This window comes from Centruroides vittatus, unplaced genomic scaffold, assembly GCF_030686945.1.
Source record: "Centruroides vittatus isolate TY-2023 unplaced genomic scaffold, ASM3068694v2 contig_738, whole genome shotgun sequence".
Taxonomy (NCBI): domain Eukaryota; kingdom Metazoa; phylum Arthropoda; class Arachnida; order Scorpiones; family Buthidae; genus Centruroides; species Centruroides vittatus.
In genome coordinates, this window is record NW_027122474.1 from 1,511,228 (window position 1) to 1,531,620 (window position 20,393).

Here is a 20,393-nt window from a genome sequence, read left to right on the forward strand (position 1 = left end):
TCATTTTAGAATTCTAATTTGGAATTTATATTTGGACGGATGGCCGAGCGGTCAAGGTAGTAACCTTCCGCTCTGAGGACCCAGGATCGAATCTGGACGGGTCAGGAAATCCCCAGGGGGGGATGGTCCGTCCTGATATGTCGGGCGCCGTCCCTCACCATCCGGCCGCCCCATTGTGGGTCTGGCAGAACCCATAATGAGCTTGCTTAAAAAGATCCTCTTAGTGCCCACAGGGTAGAAAGAGTTAAAAAAAAAGTATTTTTATATTATACATAAATTGTAAAGATTACAAACAGAATCAAAGTGTTACTGATACATTACAAAAAGACTTCGAGTGCTATATATGTAAAATATGCAAACAAGGATTCAAAACAAAAGATAATAAATTGAAGAAACATTTTTTGGAGCACGCTACGAATTCAAATATATTCTGCGGCGATTGTCGAAAAAATTTTATGTAACATAATACAAATGAGCTGTCCGCTTTATTTGCGTAACAGTTATCATTTAGGAAATAGGTATGGTGAAGTATACGTCAAATACACAATGTGTAAGAATATTCACTCAATTAATATCCTGCCCTGCATCGATTTAATTAAGTATACATTAATTCACATTTTTTTAAACTCTTTCCGCCCTGTGGGCACTAAGAGGGCCTCTTTTAGTAGGCCCATTATGGGTTCGGCCAGGCCCACAATGGGGCGACCGGGTGGTGAGGGACGGGGCCCGACATATCCGAACGGACCACCCCCAAAAAATTCCTGGGGATTTTTCGACCCGTTCGGATTCGATCCCGGGTCCATTAATTCACATTGAGTAAGTAGTGTGGCATTCTCCTACATTGCTATTAAGAATAAGCTACACAGACATAATGCAATACGCCAGGGGTGGAGAACCTATGGCACGCGTGCCCAAAGTGGCACGTAAGAGAAATCATCTGACACGTAATGTATCATATGATTTCTGTCCTTTTCAATCATCATTTCTGTTTATCATCTGATCATCCTTTTTTCAATAAGATTTTTTACATTTATTTGAATTAAAGCGTATTCGTTTAATTTCTTTAAATATCATTATTCGAAGTGTAAGACTTTGGCACGCATTAACATCTTTAAAGCTAAGTATGCTTACAATATGGCTCGCGGACTCAAAAAGGTTCGCCATCCCTGCAATACGCTATGGGTGATAAGTGAAAACGACATCCAAACAATTTTTTTCTTGAAATACCAGATTCAGGATAAGTTTTGAAACCAAATTCTACAAAAGTAATTTGCATATGGTCGACATTGTGTACTAACGCCTTGCAGTTGATATTTGGATTTTTTTTATCTAACATTTAATTAGAAAGAATTGGTTGATGAAAGAAGGCTAGGTATTTGCACATTTAGACTATGTGGAAGACACAATTCCATTCGATGCCGACTAGTGGCTAAGTAGATAACACCACTGAACACTAGTTGTTATGTTATGACAAACGGGATGGTCACGTGGAATTTTCCGGGGTTTCTTCACACGTGTAACACGTAAATAAGGTTAATTTCTCGTAGTTCTACCGGAGGCACCCTCTCCTTGGCAGATAGCCCGTACCGTACGTTAGGTCGCCTTGCTCAATCCAATCCAATCTAATTCCTTCCTTTCGGGAGGACCTAACTCTTAATGGGATTGATCAACATAAAAATATAAGGAATCGACATATAAAAATCCTGAAATATCCAAGAATAGTTTATAATTTTCTCCATTAAAATGGAAATGGATTTTCCTTACGTTAAATATTTTTCATGGACTACTTTTTTTCAGTATGTATTGTGTCTGTGGGAGAAAAATGATATATATGAATTTCAGATTTGGAGAAAATTTTATGAACTGATTTCATCATAATTTGCAAAATACTGCAGCGGACATCGTTAAATATTTTAAAATTATAAGTTTTAAATGATTTTACGTCGATTTAAAAATATTTGATAATTTTATCGTTAAACGTAAAATTACAAATAACTTTTTTTAAAAATTCTTTTTGCCTGTGGGCACTAAGAGGGCCTCTTTTAGCAAGCCCATTATGGATTCGGCCAGACCCATAATGGAGCGGCCGGGTGGTGAGCGGACCACCTCCGAAAAAATGTATGACATACAAATTAAAAATAACATCGAATATATATTATTATCGATAAACTAAGTCGTTACAGTTATAATGATTTTATATTAATTAATATTCTCAAAAAATAAAATTAATCATTACGAAGAGAGATTGAGAGAAAAATTAAGGTGGCGCTGGTAGAAGTAGGAGTTTCTCAATCAATTGGAAATTGGAGAAAATGGTAAAGTACTTTTTAATCGTTTGTAAAATAAAAATAAAACTAAATTATTACGTGTATTTAGATTTATTCTATGAAGCTATTAAGTAATATTCTACGAATTTCCACAAAATAATAACGATATAAATGCCACAATATTGCTAGTCACTTTATGAAATCACAAATAAGAATTGTATCAAAAATGGTTTGTTAATCCTACATATTTTTCTCTTTCAGTTTCTCTGTCATTCACTTAGATTTCTACACTACCCTCACTCTATGTCACTTATATACATGTTTATCTTAATAAACAAATACTTGCTTATTAAATAAACTTCATTATACCAGAAGGAAGAGTAATTTGATGATTTGTTTTATTTTGCTTCGTTATAAAATTAAAATTCATTTAATAAAAATATGTATTCAGGCCCGTGCTTAAGAAAAAAAAGTGTTTTAATTATGTGTTAGAAATTAATAAACTGAGTATGTAGACCCTCCCCTTCTTTAAAATTCTCACCAAATGGGAGTTAAACTCCTGTGTGGAAGGTCTCGGTTGTATGAAGATCGTCATTGTAATGATGACGTGCCAAACAGCAAATTCTAAACTGGGCAGGTATTTTCTTTTCGGCAATGAGATACTTTTGAAATTTGTTTCGTACTTTTAAAATCTTGATATTTTTATGTCCATAATCTATTATTTCAATTTATAAGTATAAAAGAGAATAGAATTCTACCAAATTGTCTGCCAATTCTAGTTGACTATATCTAATATTAAGGTTAGTGTGTGAAAACAGTTATCATTGTACACAGATGATTAAGTAATTTCTGCACTTTGATTTGATGATTTTGTTTGTGTAAAGTACTAGCATGTCATTGTGACTGATTTTGTTTTTTTACATATTTGAAATGATTGACCTACAGTAGAGTCGACTGATGATGAGGAATAGGGTACAACATATTTGGCTTCATTAATTATCTATGAACACTTTACAGAATTTTAACTGATTCACACACAAATTTGTCAAACCAATTATAATAATGATGGAAATAGCCAACTATAGTCTTATAGTCTAAATCTTCTCATAGCTGGTTATATAGTAAATAACAACAAACCTTTATAATTAAACTAGCAAATATAGGCCTATTTTTTTAAATATATTTTGACAAGCACTTTCGATCCTAATTGGGATCTGCTTCGGGTTTATTTTATTTTATTTTATGTTATTGTTTATTTTTAATATTAACACACAATTGTGACTTTTATACTTGTTTGAATATTTAATTGTTCCAGCGATTTTTAAAATTTATAATTGCTCTTTAAGCATTTCAAATTTTTGTATAGAATATTTTGACCTGAAACAGATCCCAATTAGGATCAAAAGTGCTTGTCAAAGTATATCAAAAAATATATATTTGCTGATTTAATTATAAAGGTTTGTTGGTGTTATTTATTAAAGTGGCAATAAAAACTAGTTTCCTTATTTCCATGTTCAGCATGAAATTGAATCACAAAGTATGCTTCACGAAAAACAGCAGAATGTCAAACTCCCATGCAGTGGGAGTCCCGTATACCACACACCTATCAATGTAATCATGTCATGTGGAAAGTTTGGACAGGAAAGCAAGAAGTGATGTTGAGAATTGAAGATAGTTTTCATGCAATGCCACCCAGCATTTCCAGATTGGAGATTTTTTGGGGTGACGTTTTTCTCATTTTGATCTTTGTTCAATAAAGCATAAAAATGTTGACATGACAGAACATATGAAGTATTGTTTAAGCACTGTGATCAAATGTATTATTTGGTATTATTCATTAAAAATTATTTAGAAATGATTCCTATTTCTAAGTGACAGCTTAGCATGTTACTTTTGTTTCCATACTCCAAATTGATATGGTTATCAGCACCTGCATTAATAAGTAAGTAAAATTGGTGGTGATAAATAATTTGAAGTGGTGGAAAAAATTTAAAACTGGTGAAATGGTTGACAAGTTTTTAAAATTTTGTAACTCCTGAAAAGGTGGTAGTCCTTGAGTTTGTCAATAAGAAATAAATGATAATGTATTGAATGAGTCTATATATTAAAATTGTACATGTATAAAATGTCAAATATATCTCAACTAGTTAGGCATAGGAAACATTTTCTGGTTATTAATTTGGCTACTTGACAAGAGTATACAGCTTTATTATTGTTGCAGAGACTTTTCAATATTACTAGATATCAACATTTTTTAGAAATTATTTCTAAACTGCAAATCTGCTATTTCATCACAGGATTTATGTCGTGATGAAATAGCAGATTTTGATCAGAAGACTAGTCTTACCTTCAGTAAATGAAAATTTAACAGGCAAGAATTTTGTTTTTTACTTTTTGACATGTTTACTGTACAGTTGTAAAGAAACCGGATACAAATGTATTTTGAAATCAGGCTTTTAAACAGATATGTTATTTGATTATTGCAATAAACAATAATCAAATAACATATCTGTTTAAAATCATGATTTCAAAATACATTTGTATCCAGTTTCTTTACATCAGTAAAATCAAATTTTTGAATGAGATTTAATTCAAAAAAATAAATAAATAAATGTTTTGATAAAATTACAAATAATACAAGATTAAAAAGTATCAAAACATTTATTTATTAGATTTATCATATTTTTAATTATATTTATTTATTTACATGAAGTAGATTGTAACAAGTACAGTACTGGATTAAACATTCAGCTTCCAGAAATTCAAAATTACCAGAAAAATAGCAAATTTGACAGGCTGTAGTTTAGCTATAGTTCACTATGCAGCTCCTATGTTTTAGTTGCTATGTCTTAAGCCAATTTCACACCATGCAATTTCCAACCACACAGGCAACTGCAACTGCGACGGCTGTTTCTGTTAACTAGTAAACCCCCTTCAAAAACCGGCATAACTGCAACTGCAACTAAAAACAAAAGGTTTGTTCTATTCGTGATGATTGCAAATGTGCATCCAATCAGAGAACATCTTTGTGTTGTATATTTGTTGACATATTTTGATTATAGCATTTGTATTAACTCAGTTTCAGTATATTTAAATGTTATATTTGATATAAATCAAATCTGAATTTATAAAAGTTATTGTTAGATTTATTTTAAAAAGTTTGATTACTTTTAATAATATACAATTGAATAAAATAAATGCTTATATTAAAGAAAAAATATATCAATTAAAAATGAATTAAATCATTCAAGCTTTCCTCTAAACAACACTTACCCTCAAATATTCACTTTTATAAGATTGATAAATAGCATCCAAAACTTCAGGGATAATGACTGATACCGAATTATGGGTATATATCTAAATTGGTATGCCAAACTACAAAATGTTTTGCCTAAATTATATATGACCATTTTAATCTTAAAGATTGCATAAAATATAAATTAAATACAAAATATGTATTATTCTTACTGGTGGCTAAATAACGAAGTGTCAATGAAAGACGTTCTCTGGGTAAAATAGAACTTCAAAGATGTGTATCTTCTTTAACTATTATGGGTGTTATCCTCCTTAAAATACTTTGGAAAGTATTTATATCCATACAGATATATCCCCTATAACCTTCAGCATCCGAAAGCCTTAATTCATTCATCAGCTGGTGAAAGCAAGATTGTTTAGCTTGTTGATTTTCATTTTGCCAAGTTTTAACCAGCTTGAACATTTTCTCATATTTTTCTCTTTGTATATTCTCGTCAGCTCTAACAAAATTATCACCTTTTTCTTTTATTCATTCCAGAAAAGGAACTGCTTGCCATTTTAATAAGAAAAGTGGTTAAAATTTGTAAATAATCTGAAGTGAAACATAAAATGTCGGTAAACTCACAAAAGTAGTCAAAAACAAGCTATTGTAATTTTATTGGTTTATTATAAGGTCATGTGTTTTTGAGTTGCAAGTCTAGCGAAAATGTGTGACCAGGTGAAGACACACGTATTGCAGTCACAGTCACCTGCGCAGCTGGAAATCATATGGTGTGACCAGGGTTTTACACAATGCCTGGTCTATTGTGACTGCTGGCATACAGTGTGTTAAATACAGTTTCATTCTTTATATTTTATATTTTAAGTATACAGTATATTCACTAGCCTGTGTCCAGAAATCTGGATCACTTTTGGTCCCAAGCTTGTCAGATATTTGGTCCAGTACTGTATTAAAATATATATGTATACTACAATTTTTAGTTTTTGTTACAATCCAAATCATTTATGAAAAGTAGCTAAATGTTTCAATTTGAAGAAAAATCATCTAATGAACTATTTTTAGTGGTTTACTGTTATCCAGATCAGTGTTCCACAACCTTTTTTTACTTGCAGCACACCAAAATGTTATTCCCCTCAAAACATATGATATGATACTAGTAATAGAATTACGTAATGCCACTAACCTATTATTATTATTTTCATCATTCTTATTATTATTAAATAAACATCAACACCTGTGAGCAAATTTATTTTTCATTTAATTTCTTAAAATATGTAAAAATGCATGGCTTGTAATAAAGAATAAACAAATGTCATCATATTTCATCAGTGCTGCGGCAGAGAATGAAATACAAGCATAAGAAACATAGCAACTGTGATAAAAATATATAAATAAATCCCGACAATTAATAGATGTAAAAGTGTGCTTTCACATTGTGACAGCACACTGGTTGCGGAACATTGATCCAGATCATTTTTATTTTCTTGATGATGATCTTTTTTTATTATGTATAACAGCTTTCTTGTTGGTATAATATACCAACAAGAAAACATAATTGTTATGCTTGGACTTCTCAGAAAATTTTTCTCTATAAATATCGATTAAATCTTATCTTTACAGTGCAAATATGAAAATTTACCATTTATTTTATATTAAATATATTAAAAATTTTTGGTGACCAAAACAAAAATCTTACATTCATAGCATATTCTAATGTGGACACCCTAATACAATGGTTCCCAACCAGTGGTCCACAAGAGCTAAAATATGGTCCATGAAAGGTTTAAAACTTTTATTCATTTAAAATTATTATTCCTACATTGATACAAACTGAATTCAATTTTTACTAAAAATGTTGTGTTTTCTATTATAATAGTACTGTTAAAGCATGTTACTCTTGAGTTTAATGATTACTTATGTTAAAAGTTCTGATTAAAGTTTATTTTTAGATTGACACAGTTTATTTTTCTTAAACCTTGTGGTCCCTGCTAACAACAATGAAATCAAAGTGGTCTCTGGTCAAAAAAAGGTTGGGAACTGCTGCCCTAATACATGTATGGCTCATTATTAATAATCGCAAAAAAATTTGATATATTAAATATCATAAAATATTTTCATGATTTAATAATGAATTACATCATTACTAAGTATTTTCTAGGAAAAGAAAACTGAGCTTTGCGACAGATTTTTCTGTCACAAATACAGGTACTCCTCACTTTACAACCAAGTTCCGTTCCGACGACTACGTTGTTAAGCGAATTGGTCAATAAGCGAGGAGCTTGCGCTAAGAATACAGGATCATTGTAAAATTATACAAATTATGCAACAAACTTCAAATTTATTCATAAAAAGACTATTATAGTACGCTATTAGCCTTATTATAGTATGCTTAGTGCGCATGTCACTATTTGCCACTGACCAACACTCAAGCTGAGAAGGGGATTCCTCAAATTGCAGGTTGAAACTCGATTGGTCGTAAGTGCGAGTGGTCGTTAAGCAGATAGGTCGTAAAGTGATGAGTACCTGTATTGTAATATATTTCTAATGTTTTGTCTAAAGCAGTTTAAAACCCATAGGTAGGGAAAACGTGCATATCCAGTCATAGCCTTCAGAAATGTCAAGAAATGTTTAAAACACCCATATATGCAGTCAGCAATGTATCAACTCCAGCAACCTGTTAAAATATGCATGTGTGTGAACAAAGACATGTGCAAGTTTTCAAAAGATAATTTCATCACATCATCGACATATAATAAAGATTAAAATAAAAAGTTGCTTTAAGCATCAATGTAAATTAACAGCAATTGTAAACTTGATTGAGATGAAGTGCATGACAGGCTTACAACTGGCAATTCTCTTGTATGGTTTACATCAAGAAATTTGACCTGGAATATCTCGGCCTGTAAATCGAATTTCAAAATTCTGGCTTCATCGTGATGTCAGCCTTGCCGAATTGTAGATATATGCAAAAAACTATGTTCAATCATCATTGAACTTTGATCACAGACAAAAGGCTTTCTGACTTATGAAGAGTTTTATTTTCATTCCACCCAATTATGTGAACATGTATACTAGTAAAATAGAATTTATGAAATATTCTGAATGTGAAACCATCCTGTTAAAGTTTAATTTGAAAATAATGATTAAAAATGTAACAAAATTTTTCATTGTACACATTAATTACAAGATATAATAATAATTTTATTACAATACTAATGACCACACACAATTCAAATATGATGGGTTCAGTTTATATACATCAAATATTTTCATTATAAAAAATGATTATAATGTCTTTGGGAATGTTACAGCTGTTTCCAAAAATTTATAATACTTTTCACACTTCTCATTACTACAAATGGACAATAGTCAACAATGTTATAATTATTCCAATCTAGTTATTATTGGTTAAACCAAAATAATTTATTAAAGCTATTTTAGAGATGACCAGGATGGTTAAGGCATCAGCCTTCTACTATGTACTTGGAATTAAATTAGAGCAACCCCAGCAATTTTTCACAGGTGGTCTCTTCCAAATATGTCAAGCCCTATTTCTCACCAGCTGCTCCATTGTGGGTTTGGTTGAGTTTATGATGACTATGGAAAAGGCTCTCTTAGTGCCCACAGGGTGGAAAGAGGGGGAGAAAATTAACTTTCAGACACTATGAAAATGGTTTTTGTATTTAATAAAGCTTTCTAAAATATAAAGATAACTTTTTTATTTATTTTGAGAGGTAAATATGCAATTATTGTTAATATACAATAGTATGTTAATATCATGTAATTTTTTTGTCTATAATGATAAAGTACTGATATTAAACAGAATATTTGAATATTGAATATTTGTACAGTTGAATAATTTTGAAAAATTTATCTTAAAATAGCTAAATGTCATAAAATAGTAAAATAAAAATTTTCTGCTGTGATATTTTTTATATTAAATGAAACGATTATTTAATTTTTCATGTTTTAAATTAAATTGCAGTTGGTTCTTGTTTTGGGAGATCTTCATATTCCACACAGATGCCACAGTTTACCTATTAAGTTTAAGAAGTTATTAGTTCCTGGACGGATTCAGCATATATTATGTACAGGAAATTTGTGTACTAAGGAATCACTTGATTATTTGAAGACACTTGCAAGTGATGTTCATGTTGTGAGGGGAGATTTTGATGAGGTTTGTTATATTTTTTATTTCATAATATAACTAATTATTATTTTCAAAACAAAATAAAATTAGAAAATTTACACAAATTCTCCAATAGAATTTACTTTGAATAGTGTCTTCTTACTTCTAGTAAGAAGTGAGAAGACACTATTCAAAGTAATATTGGAGAATTTGTGTAAATTTTATATAGTGTCTTCTCACTTCTTACTAGAAGTGAGAAGACACTATATTTTCTAGGCTTTTACTTGTTGTCCCAGTCATTTTATCAAATCTAAATAAAAATTAATGTGTCATTTATACTTAGCTAAAAAGACATTCTTTTATTTTATTTTAATATGGTACTTAACATCAATATGACTCATTTTGAACTTAAGGGTCATATTTTTATTTGCCGTAAAGATCATTATTGTATTTTAAATTGAAACAATATAATATTATACCATAATTAAACACTTTAATTGATCATTTCCATTACTAGTTTCTGTAGAATTTTTCTTAAGCCTAAAATTTTTGTTTGTTTTTTTTTCAGTGACATATATCACACAAGGAACTCTTATTGATATAGACTTTATTATTGGATGTGGATGTGCATTTCGAGTCTTAATGATCCTCTCTTTTTCAGTCCTTATTTTCTATAAGATCTTATCAAAACAAATAATAGTTATAAATTACATCACATATGTTTACAGATAATATTTACAAAAAATTTTTTCTGCTTACATTAGCTGATTGTTGAATACAAATTGAAATTAAAAATTGTGTAATTAACTGGATAGATCATAAAAATTTGCTTAAAGGCACTGTATAAACTAAAATTGAAATAGATAATTTTATTTATTATTTTTGTTTAAAATTATCTATTTCAATTTTAGTTTATACAGTGCCTTTAAGCAAATTTTTATGATCTATCCAGTTAATTACACAATTTTTAATTTCAATTTGTATTCAACAATCAGCTAATGTAAGCAGAAAAAATTTTTTGTAAATATTATCTGTAAACATATGTGATGTAATTTATAACTATTATTTGTTTTGATAAGATCTTATAGAAAATAAGGACTGAAAAGAGGGTCATAAAGACTCTAAATGCACATCCACATCCAACAATAAAGTCTATATCAATAAGAATTCTGTGTGTGATGTAAGTTACTGAAAAAAAAAACAAAAAATTTTAGGCTTTTATTTGAAAAAAATTCCCATAATTAAACACAATCAAAATAAACAGTCAAATATTTACAAAATGATAATTTATATATACACTCAAACCTGTTTTGTGCAGTGGATAGGGACTCATAAAAGAAAACACATTAAAAAAATCACACGAAACTTCACAAATATCTATAAAAATAGTTTTTGCAACACAATTAAAAAGTAATTTTTTTTATGCAGTGAATAGGGACCGCATAAAAAAAGTCTCATGTAGAAAATACACTCAAACCTGTTTTTGTGCAGTCTTTTTTGTGAGATTTTTTATTTGCTGTAGAATGCAGTCCTTTTTACTGAAATATTTATTGCCCAGAGGTGGTAACAAAACACTTATTGGCTTAAACAAAGTCAATCAACCTACAGAAGAACAAATCAAAGCTAAGATCACAGAAAACTTGAATATAATGCAAATTAATCGAATTTTTTGATTAATTATGCCTAAAGGTGAATCTCACAACACGAATTAATGGCAAGTCACGTGAGATACGCCTAAGGGCGTATACCAGCATGGAAAGGGTTAACCCTTTCCATGCTGGTATATGCAGACACTACAAAGCACGAGACTAGTCACCAACTATACCGCACAAATAAAAAATCGCACAAAAACAGGTTTGAGTGTATAATTTAAACATTCAGATCTTAAATACTTTCTTCTATCTTATAATAAAATTATGATATATTATAGAGTTCCAACTTGAACTCACAAATCAGTTCTGTTTTAGTATACTAGTGTTGCTATATAATGGTATCAAATATCAATGTAATTAGCCTATTTTATTATTTTTGTAAAACGTTTATTTTTATTTTAATACATTGACTGCCATGCCAAAATTGGTAAAATTTCACCCAGGACCTAAAAACTTATTCAAGAAATTAATATCCGGTTTTTTTTGTGCATTTCAGTAAATATTAACAGATATTTGTATTTGTGTACAACATCTGTAGCCACATCACTCATTTGCAGATGACACTTTTTTTATTATTTCTGTTTTTCAGGATTTCACTCATATATATAAAAAAATTGTAGTAAAAATAAAGTAATAATTCTTATTTGGAATGACTATTGTTAACATAATATTCATATAAACAACATGGAAAATCATAAAAATAACTAAGTTCAGAGAATTAATAACTGCTTCATATCTGAAACCTGAGAAAAAAAGAATCTCTTATGATAACCAATAGGCAACAATGTGTACATCATGAAGAATTTGTACAAAGTTGGTAAAAAAAGTAAGAAGAGCATGTAAACTGTGTTGTTAAAATGACAGAGTAAAGGGTATACATATAGGCAGAGAAACACAACAAAGGTTTATAAATATTGTGATTCATTGACACAAAGCCAGAAGTGCTTTGAAGAAGTACATACAAAAAGAAGTTATATATATACATATCAAAATTTATTAGTACTTGAAAATTGTAATTTTATTTCAATTGTATAAAAGTATGTCATATGTATTTTCATTTTTTCAATGAACCAATCATATGTATGAAGCAAAATAAATGTTTATACAGTCTATATTATAGATAACATTAAGTACAGAAAATTTTTTTAACAATTTAAATAAAGAAAAAAATTTATGCATTTAACATTTAAAAAATGGGTCAGCTTAGGTCATAGATTTGAAATGTAATAGGAAATAACACGTAACATCACCCATATGTGGATGGCAAAACCTAAATAGTAGTTAAAGCCATCACCCAAATTTGGGTGACAAAGCCTAGGATAAAAAAGCTCCATCATCCATATATGGGTGACATGGTAGTCATTATCATAATATTTAATTTCCTGTAAATTGGACTTAGTCCAATATACAGTCCCCTGCTGCTGCTGCACCTACTACTTTTGTTATATTCTCTACTTTTTCTTCATTATTAATGTTTGTAGTTACTCTGCAATGTTTATGGACTAACTGAGTCTTTCAAAATAAATTGGATTATCTTAGTTTGTCTGATCCTATTTTCATAAAGCAAATTTATCAGTGATTATTGATATTTATACCAATTCTGTTGTTGATTGATCACATGGTGATACCAATTAGCTATTTTTATGTTCTGAAGTTCAATTTCATATAGTAAAACTGTCTAAAATTGAATGTTACTGTACAGTATTTTTCCTTTGGTACATTGCCATTCAATAAAGGATTGTTTTTATTAATGTAGAAAAAGAGGAAAGTTGAAAACAATGTTGCATTTGCACTGCTTCTCTTGCAATACATAGCATTTCTAATTTACCTTCTCTTCCAGCATAAATGTTTTTTAGGCTTCAGAGACATCTTGTAAATATTGAAATGTGTATATAGTGCACAAAAAGGAATAAAAGCTATGTGAAATCTATTATCCAAAAACAATTATCAATGAAATGTATTTTTAATTCTCTATTCCCAACAAAGTCCTGTTTGCTAATCAGCACCTAATTCATTAATGTATTTTAAATTAGACAGTAAAGTAACCAAAACTGGATATGATGAATAAATAAGTTAAGTTAAAAATTTATATTTTAGTGTTTATTTAAAAATTATTCTTATATTGTCTGTAAGAATAATTGTTCATAGAAATTTGTTTTTGTTCTTGTGTCAGTAATACATACTGAATTTTGGCTAGTTCTAATAATTTTGCTAGGTGACATAGGTGTGTTTTATCTGCCTGATATGGAAAAATGGAAGCATTTTGCCTTAAAATATTTTACTGTAATTGCTTGATAGCTTTTGTTTATGAGAAATATGAATGCTTCAAATTGATTTTATTATTATTATTTTTCAGTAATTATTTCTTTAGATTTTTAACATATGTAATATACTTCCCTAAAAATAGCTTATATTTTTTAAATATTTATTACTACTGGGAAATAAGTTAACTTTACTAGAGTTGTGAACAACAACATTGTAGTGTAAGTTATCTTTCAGACAAAGTACAATCTTAAGAAAGAAAACAAATGGTTTAAATTCTCATTACTGAGGAGTCAATCAGGGTCTAAGCCCACAACTTATAGCATTTTGATTTAGAATTCATTTGTTACTATTCTGAAAGATTCTACTGTACCCAGATAATGTTAGACAATTGGTTTTCAGAAACATTTGTTTCTACATTAGACAAGTGTCTTCCTTATATTATTATTTTACATAACAGATTGCTCCCTTCCAAGACTTATTTTTCATTTAAGTAGGTTCCTGTTTTCTAGATCTGTTTTATAGAAATATAAATGTCTCTAAGCGCAATAACTATATTAAATCCAAACAATCTGTTTTAGACAGATATACTGTATTGTATTACTATTTAGTTATTGTATTTTGAAATTTGCATGGCTATCTCATTCTTTTTATTAATATTTTGTTTGTTCTAAGAGAAGACAGAACCAACACTAGACTTGATGCAACAACTTTATTTCATTTTTTCAATGACATGCATTTTGAGTATCTATAGCACTTATCTTCAGTTACACATATCTCTTCTTTGTAATAAATATTCTTAGAAGGAATATGTGGATATAATTACCTATGTTTTTCTTCTTGTCAGAACTAATAAGTTATAAATTTTAGTTCTGACAAAACTTGAAAAATATTTTTCTCTAACAGTCGAAAGATGTATGTATTACAAAGTTGATTGTTAACAAACATCTTTGCAATCATTGCTTAAAAATGCTAAGATTGCAAAATCTTAGCAATTTCAAGTGATGATTTTGTTATAGTAATGAAAATCAGAACCTTCTGTCATTTAGGAGTTTAAAGCTTTTTACTTCAACTTCTGGCTAAGCAAACATCTTTAATAGTTGTTCTTTCTATAGATTAAAAGTCAAAATTTCTTTATTAAATGATTTACAATTGATGATCAAATATGCAAATAAAATTTGTTAACAGATAAGAAAGATTTTATATTGTATATTAACTAGCCACTGGCAACTTAGTAGATTCTAAATTCAGTATATAATAGTCTAGTATACTATTTTAGCAATATATACTAATGAACCTAAGCATATAGATGATCTTTTATTTGAAAAGAAAACGATAGTGTATGAATTTATTCTGCACATTCTGTCATGTCATGATTTAAATAGACATTCTCTAAGCCTGATAGTTGTATTAAAGTTGGATTTGATCGGACTATATTACTGCTATTATTATTAATTAAATGCTAAGTAATATGGCTTAGAGGTAGGTGTTAAAGATCATTTATTATTAAATTTAATAATTAAAATTAAATTAAATATTTATTAATTAATTCAGAAGGTTCTGGAAGAAAAGAATCAGCCCAGAGTGGACCTTGAACCTACAGCTGCCATATACTGTGAGGCTGCATTGCCAGTTATGTGACCTGGACTTTCCTCTGATCTTTGTTTCCAGAACTATTGATTTAGATATAATCAAACTGGTTATTCACAGTACCATCTGGAGTACCACTCAGTGCCCACAGTCTGTTACTCCCACTGTTACTTAGCATTTAATTTTTAATAATAGCAGTAATATAGCCAAATCTAATCTGGCAATTGTTTGGCAGATTAAATTTGGCTATATTACTGCTATAATTTAATACACTGACGATATAAAAGTTCATACTTATTTTTAACATTAAAAAAAACCTATTTGTGTACTTCTCATTCATACTTTATTTGTCAAGTTAAAATAAATATTAGTATTGATTTTTATAATTGTTTGTTATATTTAATCCAGGATGAAGATAACCAGCTCTTTTTGTAACAGTTATCTATAAATTTATTGTAATTTACTTCATTTATATCAAATTCAAATTAAATAGAAATGACAAGTATAAGAAATAAAATGCAGTAATTTAATAATAAACTTTAATTAGGAAACAACTTAAATTTTACTATAAAAAAATGATTCTATTCATGATCATTTCTTCTGCAAGTACCATATGTGTTCTGTTGAAAATAACTTTCACATGTTTCCTTAGCCTAACTGACAGCAAGTGGCAAGTTCTATGTAATATTTAGTCATTCTGGTGTCTTTGTACTTAACTGGAATGCTATAAACCTGCTAGCCTGGTCTCTACATAACAGTTCTTTTGGGTTTTTTATTAAGTCATACACTGTGAGTCTTCTCACTATAACTACCCTAGTGTCTAGGCTCCTAAGGTGAAGTTTTAATACTTTGGCTGTGGCATTCCCAATCACTTTGATATTCTGTCTTTCAGGTAACTCTCTGCTTGACAATTTATTGTTAATATTATAATATATAATGTTAACATAAATTATTCATATGTATTTATAATTTTTACTTTATTGGACTGCAATTAGAAAAAATTGTGTACCTATAAATTTCCTGTTCATCTGTCCGTCTGTCTTTCCTTAATCTCAAGAACTGAGTTAGATAGATGAAATCTGAGATTAGATATGGGAAGCTTAGGAGTGGTGGTCCTGATTAACTATATATGAACTTCTGATGCAAACCAGAAGTCATGTTATTTCGGTTCAGAAATTTTCTCCCGAAAGGTGGTATGTAGATGACTGGCCCGACTCTATTGTTAAGGGAAAAGTATGAGGTACAGAGGCAAGCTGCCACTAATTTGAGGTGGAGAGCATATATTTTAAATTTAAAATATGATTAAAGATTGCAGCCTGGCATAATTGCTCGTTTACATTTTATATATTGATAACACTTTCTATATTTGTTTTAAATTTAAATCAAAGCTTTATTGCACATGTAGGTTTAAAACTAACACATTTAGGTTTAAAATGTTTTTATATTACATAAGATGAAGAGATTTAAAATCAAGGTTCGAATTTTCTGTATTCTTTTTTCGCCTGAGGAAGACATTCTGAAATGTCAAAAGTACTTGTTTAATTCATCAAAGGAATAAGTTTAACACTGAAAGAAGTACAACTTCAGTAAATTTTTACCACGGTAGACCCAACGGCCACATTTTTGGTTGCCATCTTCTTTGTGAACGCAAAGTCCATAAACAAGATGGCGACCAGCAAAATATACAAAAACTAAATACAGTCAAACCTGTTTCTGTGCGGTCTTTTTCTGTGCGATTTTTATTTGTGCGATTTGTTTTGTGTGATTTTTTTTGTGTGGTATATGAAAATTTCAATCAAATTGGAACATAATTGACTCCTGTAAAATTTTTAAAAACTCTATTGGTTGTTTTCTATGACATCAGCAGGTTTTTTCATTTTTTATTCAGTAAAATTTTTTTTTCATACGTTTATTTCGGTCCCATCTTATTTTAATAGCATAAAAACCATAAATATTATGTTATATTTGAACAGATGGGGTAAGTTAGCTTCCCTCCAGCTTTAGACTGCAGGTGTGAAATTTTATGCCTTGTTAAATGAAATAACACTTCCTGCAGCTATATTTATCAAATAAAATCATTATTTAACGATTACTTTTAACTTTTTAATGTTAGATTCGTATTTAAGTGGAAATAATTAATTAATATAAAAATTAAAATTCTTAGAGGATTTTTTTCCCCATTAGGTGTTACAGAAAAAGGCCCAAGGAGTTAAAAAAGCAATTCCTAGTTATTTCGTACTGTTTCGAGTTATTTTCTACGTGAGACTTTTTTTAATGCGGTCCCTATTCACCGCATAAAAACAGGTTTGACTGTACATTATAGTGCAATTATTACAATAAACTGTATTAAAAACAATAATATTAAACTCACTTTTTATGTACTTTCATTTCTCTTTCTTTTTTTTACACATTGAACATGTTTTTTCACAAGTTGTAGAAAATTCACCGTTTTCCTTCAAACACGATTTAACTGCACTTTTAGATGATTCCAAACTTGTATTTTTTCTATTATTAGGTTGGTTTGGTTAGATTAGGTTAACTACATTTTTAGTAGATGCTTTTTTTTTTTTTCCTTAGGTATTCCTTTCTTCTGTTTGCTGGGTTCCGAGGCAGTAGGCACACCTAACCTAACCTAACTGAAGTGCAGCAATCTGGTCTGTCATACACTTTGCATACACAGCATGCATTATCTTGCCAATATATGCTTCCAACAACCCAAAAAATTCTCTTAAAAATCCTTACTTTTTCATTATTTATTTTACTAAATACATTTTCATCAATTTCAGCTATTTTTCCTGGATTGCCAACTTTAAATTTAGATTTGTTACTTACAGATATCATAAGCAATGAATCTAAATTTCGTTACTTACTGATATTGTCATACAAAAAAAATCCATTGAAGTGCACTTTTTCCAAAATTCTTCTAAATTTTTCTCAATTTCTGAAATTATTTGGTTATATTACTATTAATACAACTATGGTTGTATTAATAATAATATACGGTTGTATTAATTACGGTTGTAAATTCTATAAAAACCAATAAAGTTTCAAAATTCATAAAACTGTTATAAATTCTCACCAACACATATTAGCAGCAAATAATCTCAAACTCGAAATTTTGCATATTAATAAAAACTTTTAATCTGCACCACCTACATTGTAATTCATCTGGCACATGTCGAGATTCTGAAAAAGCTTCCGTTGGGTCTATCAAGGTAAACATTTACCACAATTTCTTATGTAAAGCTATAGTACTTGAATTTTTAACTTTTATAAATATTTCTTTTTATCAATTGCTTATGCAAGTTTGAAAAAATTCTGAATACTGGAAAAAGATAACTGGTTGAGGCAGTGGCACTATCATAAACTCTATCAGCCAGTTGTCATAACATTCAGAATACAGCTTATATGTAGTTTATATTGTATAATATATGTAATGTGTTCATTGCTTTTGGCATTTAGCATTTAATTATCTAAAATTATCATATATTTATATATTATCATTTATTATTATTGTATTTCTTTGTAAAATGCATCATGGGTTTGAAATCAAATTTTAATTTTATTAAGATTTCTTAAATTAGAAAGAAATGCCACAAAACAGCTAACATATCTCTATTTCTATACTCTTCTGCATATATATAGCTATTCATTTTAATTCTGGATCATAATGCCATCTTGAAAGTATTTTAGGTGTTACAAAGGAGTTTAAATTAAACATTTGTTAGCAGTAAAGCTCATTTGAATTAATGTGATTGTTGAATAGTATAACTGAAAATGTCTCTGACTGGTACATAATTCACCACTTGGTTTGTTGGTGATGACTTCTGATTGTTGTTTAGAGCAACAAATAGAAAATTTCATTGATTTAAGACAAATCTGTTTTAGACAAGTAAAAATAAGTACAAAAATGTATGCCTTAGAATCAAGGAAATAAGATATTTGCCATTGTATTTAGCTTCCTGATTGCAAATTACGTTTGACAAATATGTGTAATCAGAAAACCAAGTACAATATAAGAATATTTTTAAAACATTTCACTTTACAAATTTTTAAATTATAATTTTTCAGAATTTAAATTATCCAGAACAAAAGGTTGTCACAGTTGGTCAGTTTCGAATAGGATTATGTCATGGACATCAGATTGTGCCTTGGGGAGATGCAGATAGTTTGGCTTTAGTTCAGAGGCAGCTAGATGTAGATATTCTCATATCTGGACACACACACAAATTTGAAGCATACGAACACGAGAATAAATTTTATATTAATCCTGGATCTGCTACTGGAGCATATAGCCCATTAGAAAGGTTAGTAAATATTTTTAACATTTTAATAAATTATATCATTCTAATATTTCATTACCTTGATAGCAATAAATATTTATTTATGATGACTATTTATCAATTTATTACAAATTTTAGACACATTTGGATATTGAATAAAGAAATAATAAACATATTATATTACATATACAATTTGCTTGTCTTTGGCTCATATAAATCAGTTACATAATTTTAATTGTTAACATTTTAAATTTCATAAAAATTATTAATTAATTGTAATTATAAAGTTAGGATTTTTATCTTAAACAAATATTTAATATTTTAATATTAAATACAAAAGTTCAATATTACTAAATTAATATTTATATTTCAGCAATATCATTCCATCTTTTGTTCTTATGGATATTCAGTCTTCTACAGTTGTCACATATGTGTATCAGCTGATTGTAGATGAAGTGAAAGTTGAAAGAATAGAATACAAAAAATCATAATATCATTCTGGGTTTACATCCCGATATTTTTATGTATTATTGTGGTTATATTTATCTGTATATTGTAATTTTTCAACATTTTTCAGTTGTGAAATCAAGAAATGGAAAGAATACAAATTATCATTGCATTTCTATTTGTTATTTAGTCAAGAAATAATGTATAAAATTTGAATTAAAAATTTTCTCTTACTTACAAATTGTAATATTAACAAATAATTAAAAATTAGGCATACTTTTCTAATTGAAAGTTTATAAATGATGTTGATAATTTGAGATGATCCAAATTAGGAATTTGAATAATATAAAATTGTTGCCAGTAGTATTTAATTTTTTTATAACAGATCTTTTTAAGTAATGCTGAATACAATAATTTTATTTTTGTCAATGAATATTTCTTAAAGTTATTCTTATAAAATTATACTCTGTAAATAAAAATGTTATAAAAAAAATCATCTATTATCAT

General features: G+C 28.8%; 1 protein-coding gene across 1 annotated transcript; it reads left to right on the forward strand.

Annotated features, from left to right (window-relative positions):
- The first annotated feature begins 2,170 nt into the window (after nucleotides 1-2,170).
- Vps29 (vacuolar protein sorting 29) lies at nucleotides 2,171-20,127 on the forward strand. Its single transcript, XM_067277177.1, has 4 exons — nucleotides 2,171-2,315; nucleotides 9,509-9,700; nucleotides 19,228-19,463; nucleotides 19,813-20,127. The coding sequence occupies exons 1-4, from the start codon at nucleotides 2,313-2,315 to the stop codon at nucleotides 19,928-19,930; spliced, it is 549 nt and encodes a 182-aa protein (XP_067133278.1). The 5' UTR covers nucleotides 2,171-2,312; the 3' UTR covers nucleotides 19,931-20,127.
- The last annotated feature ends 266 nt before the right edge of the window (nucleotides 20,128-20,393 follow it).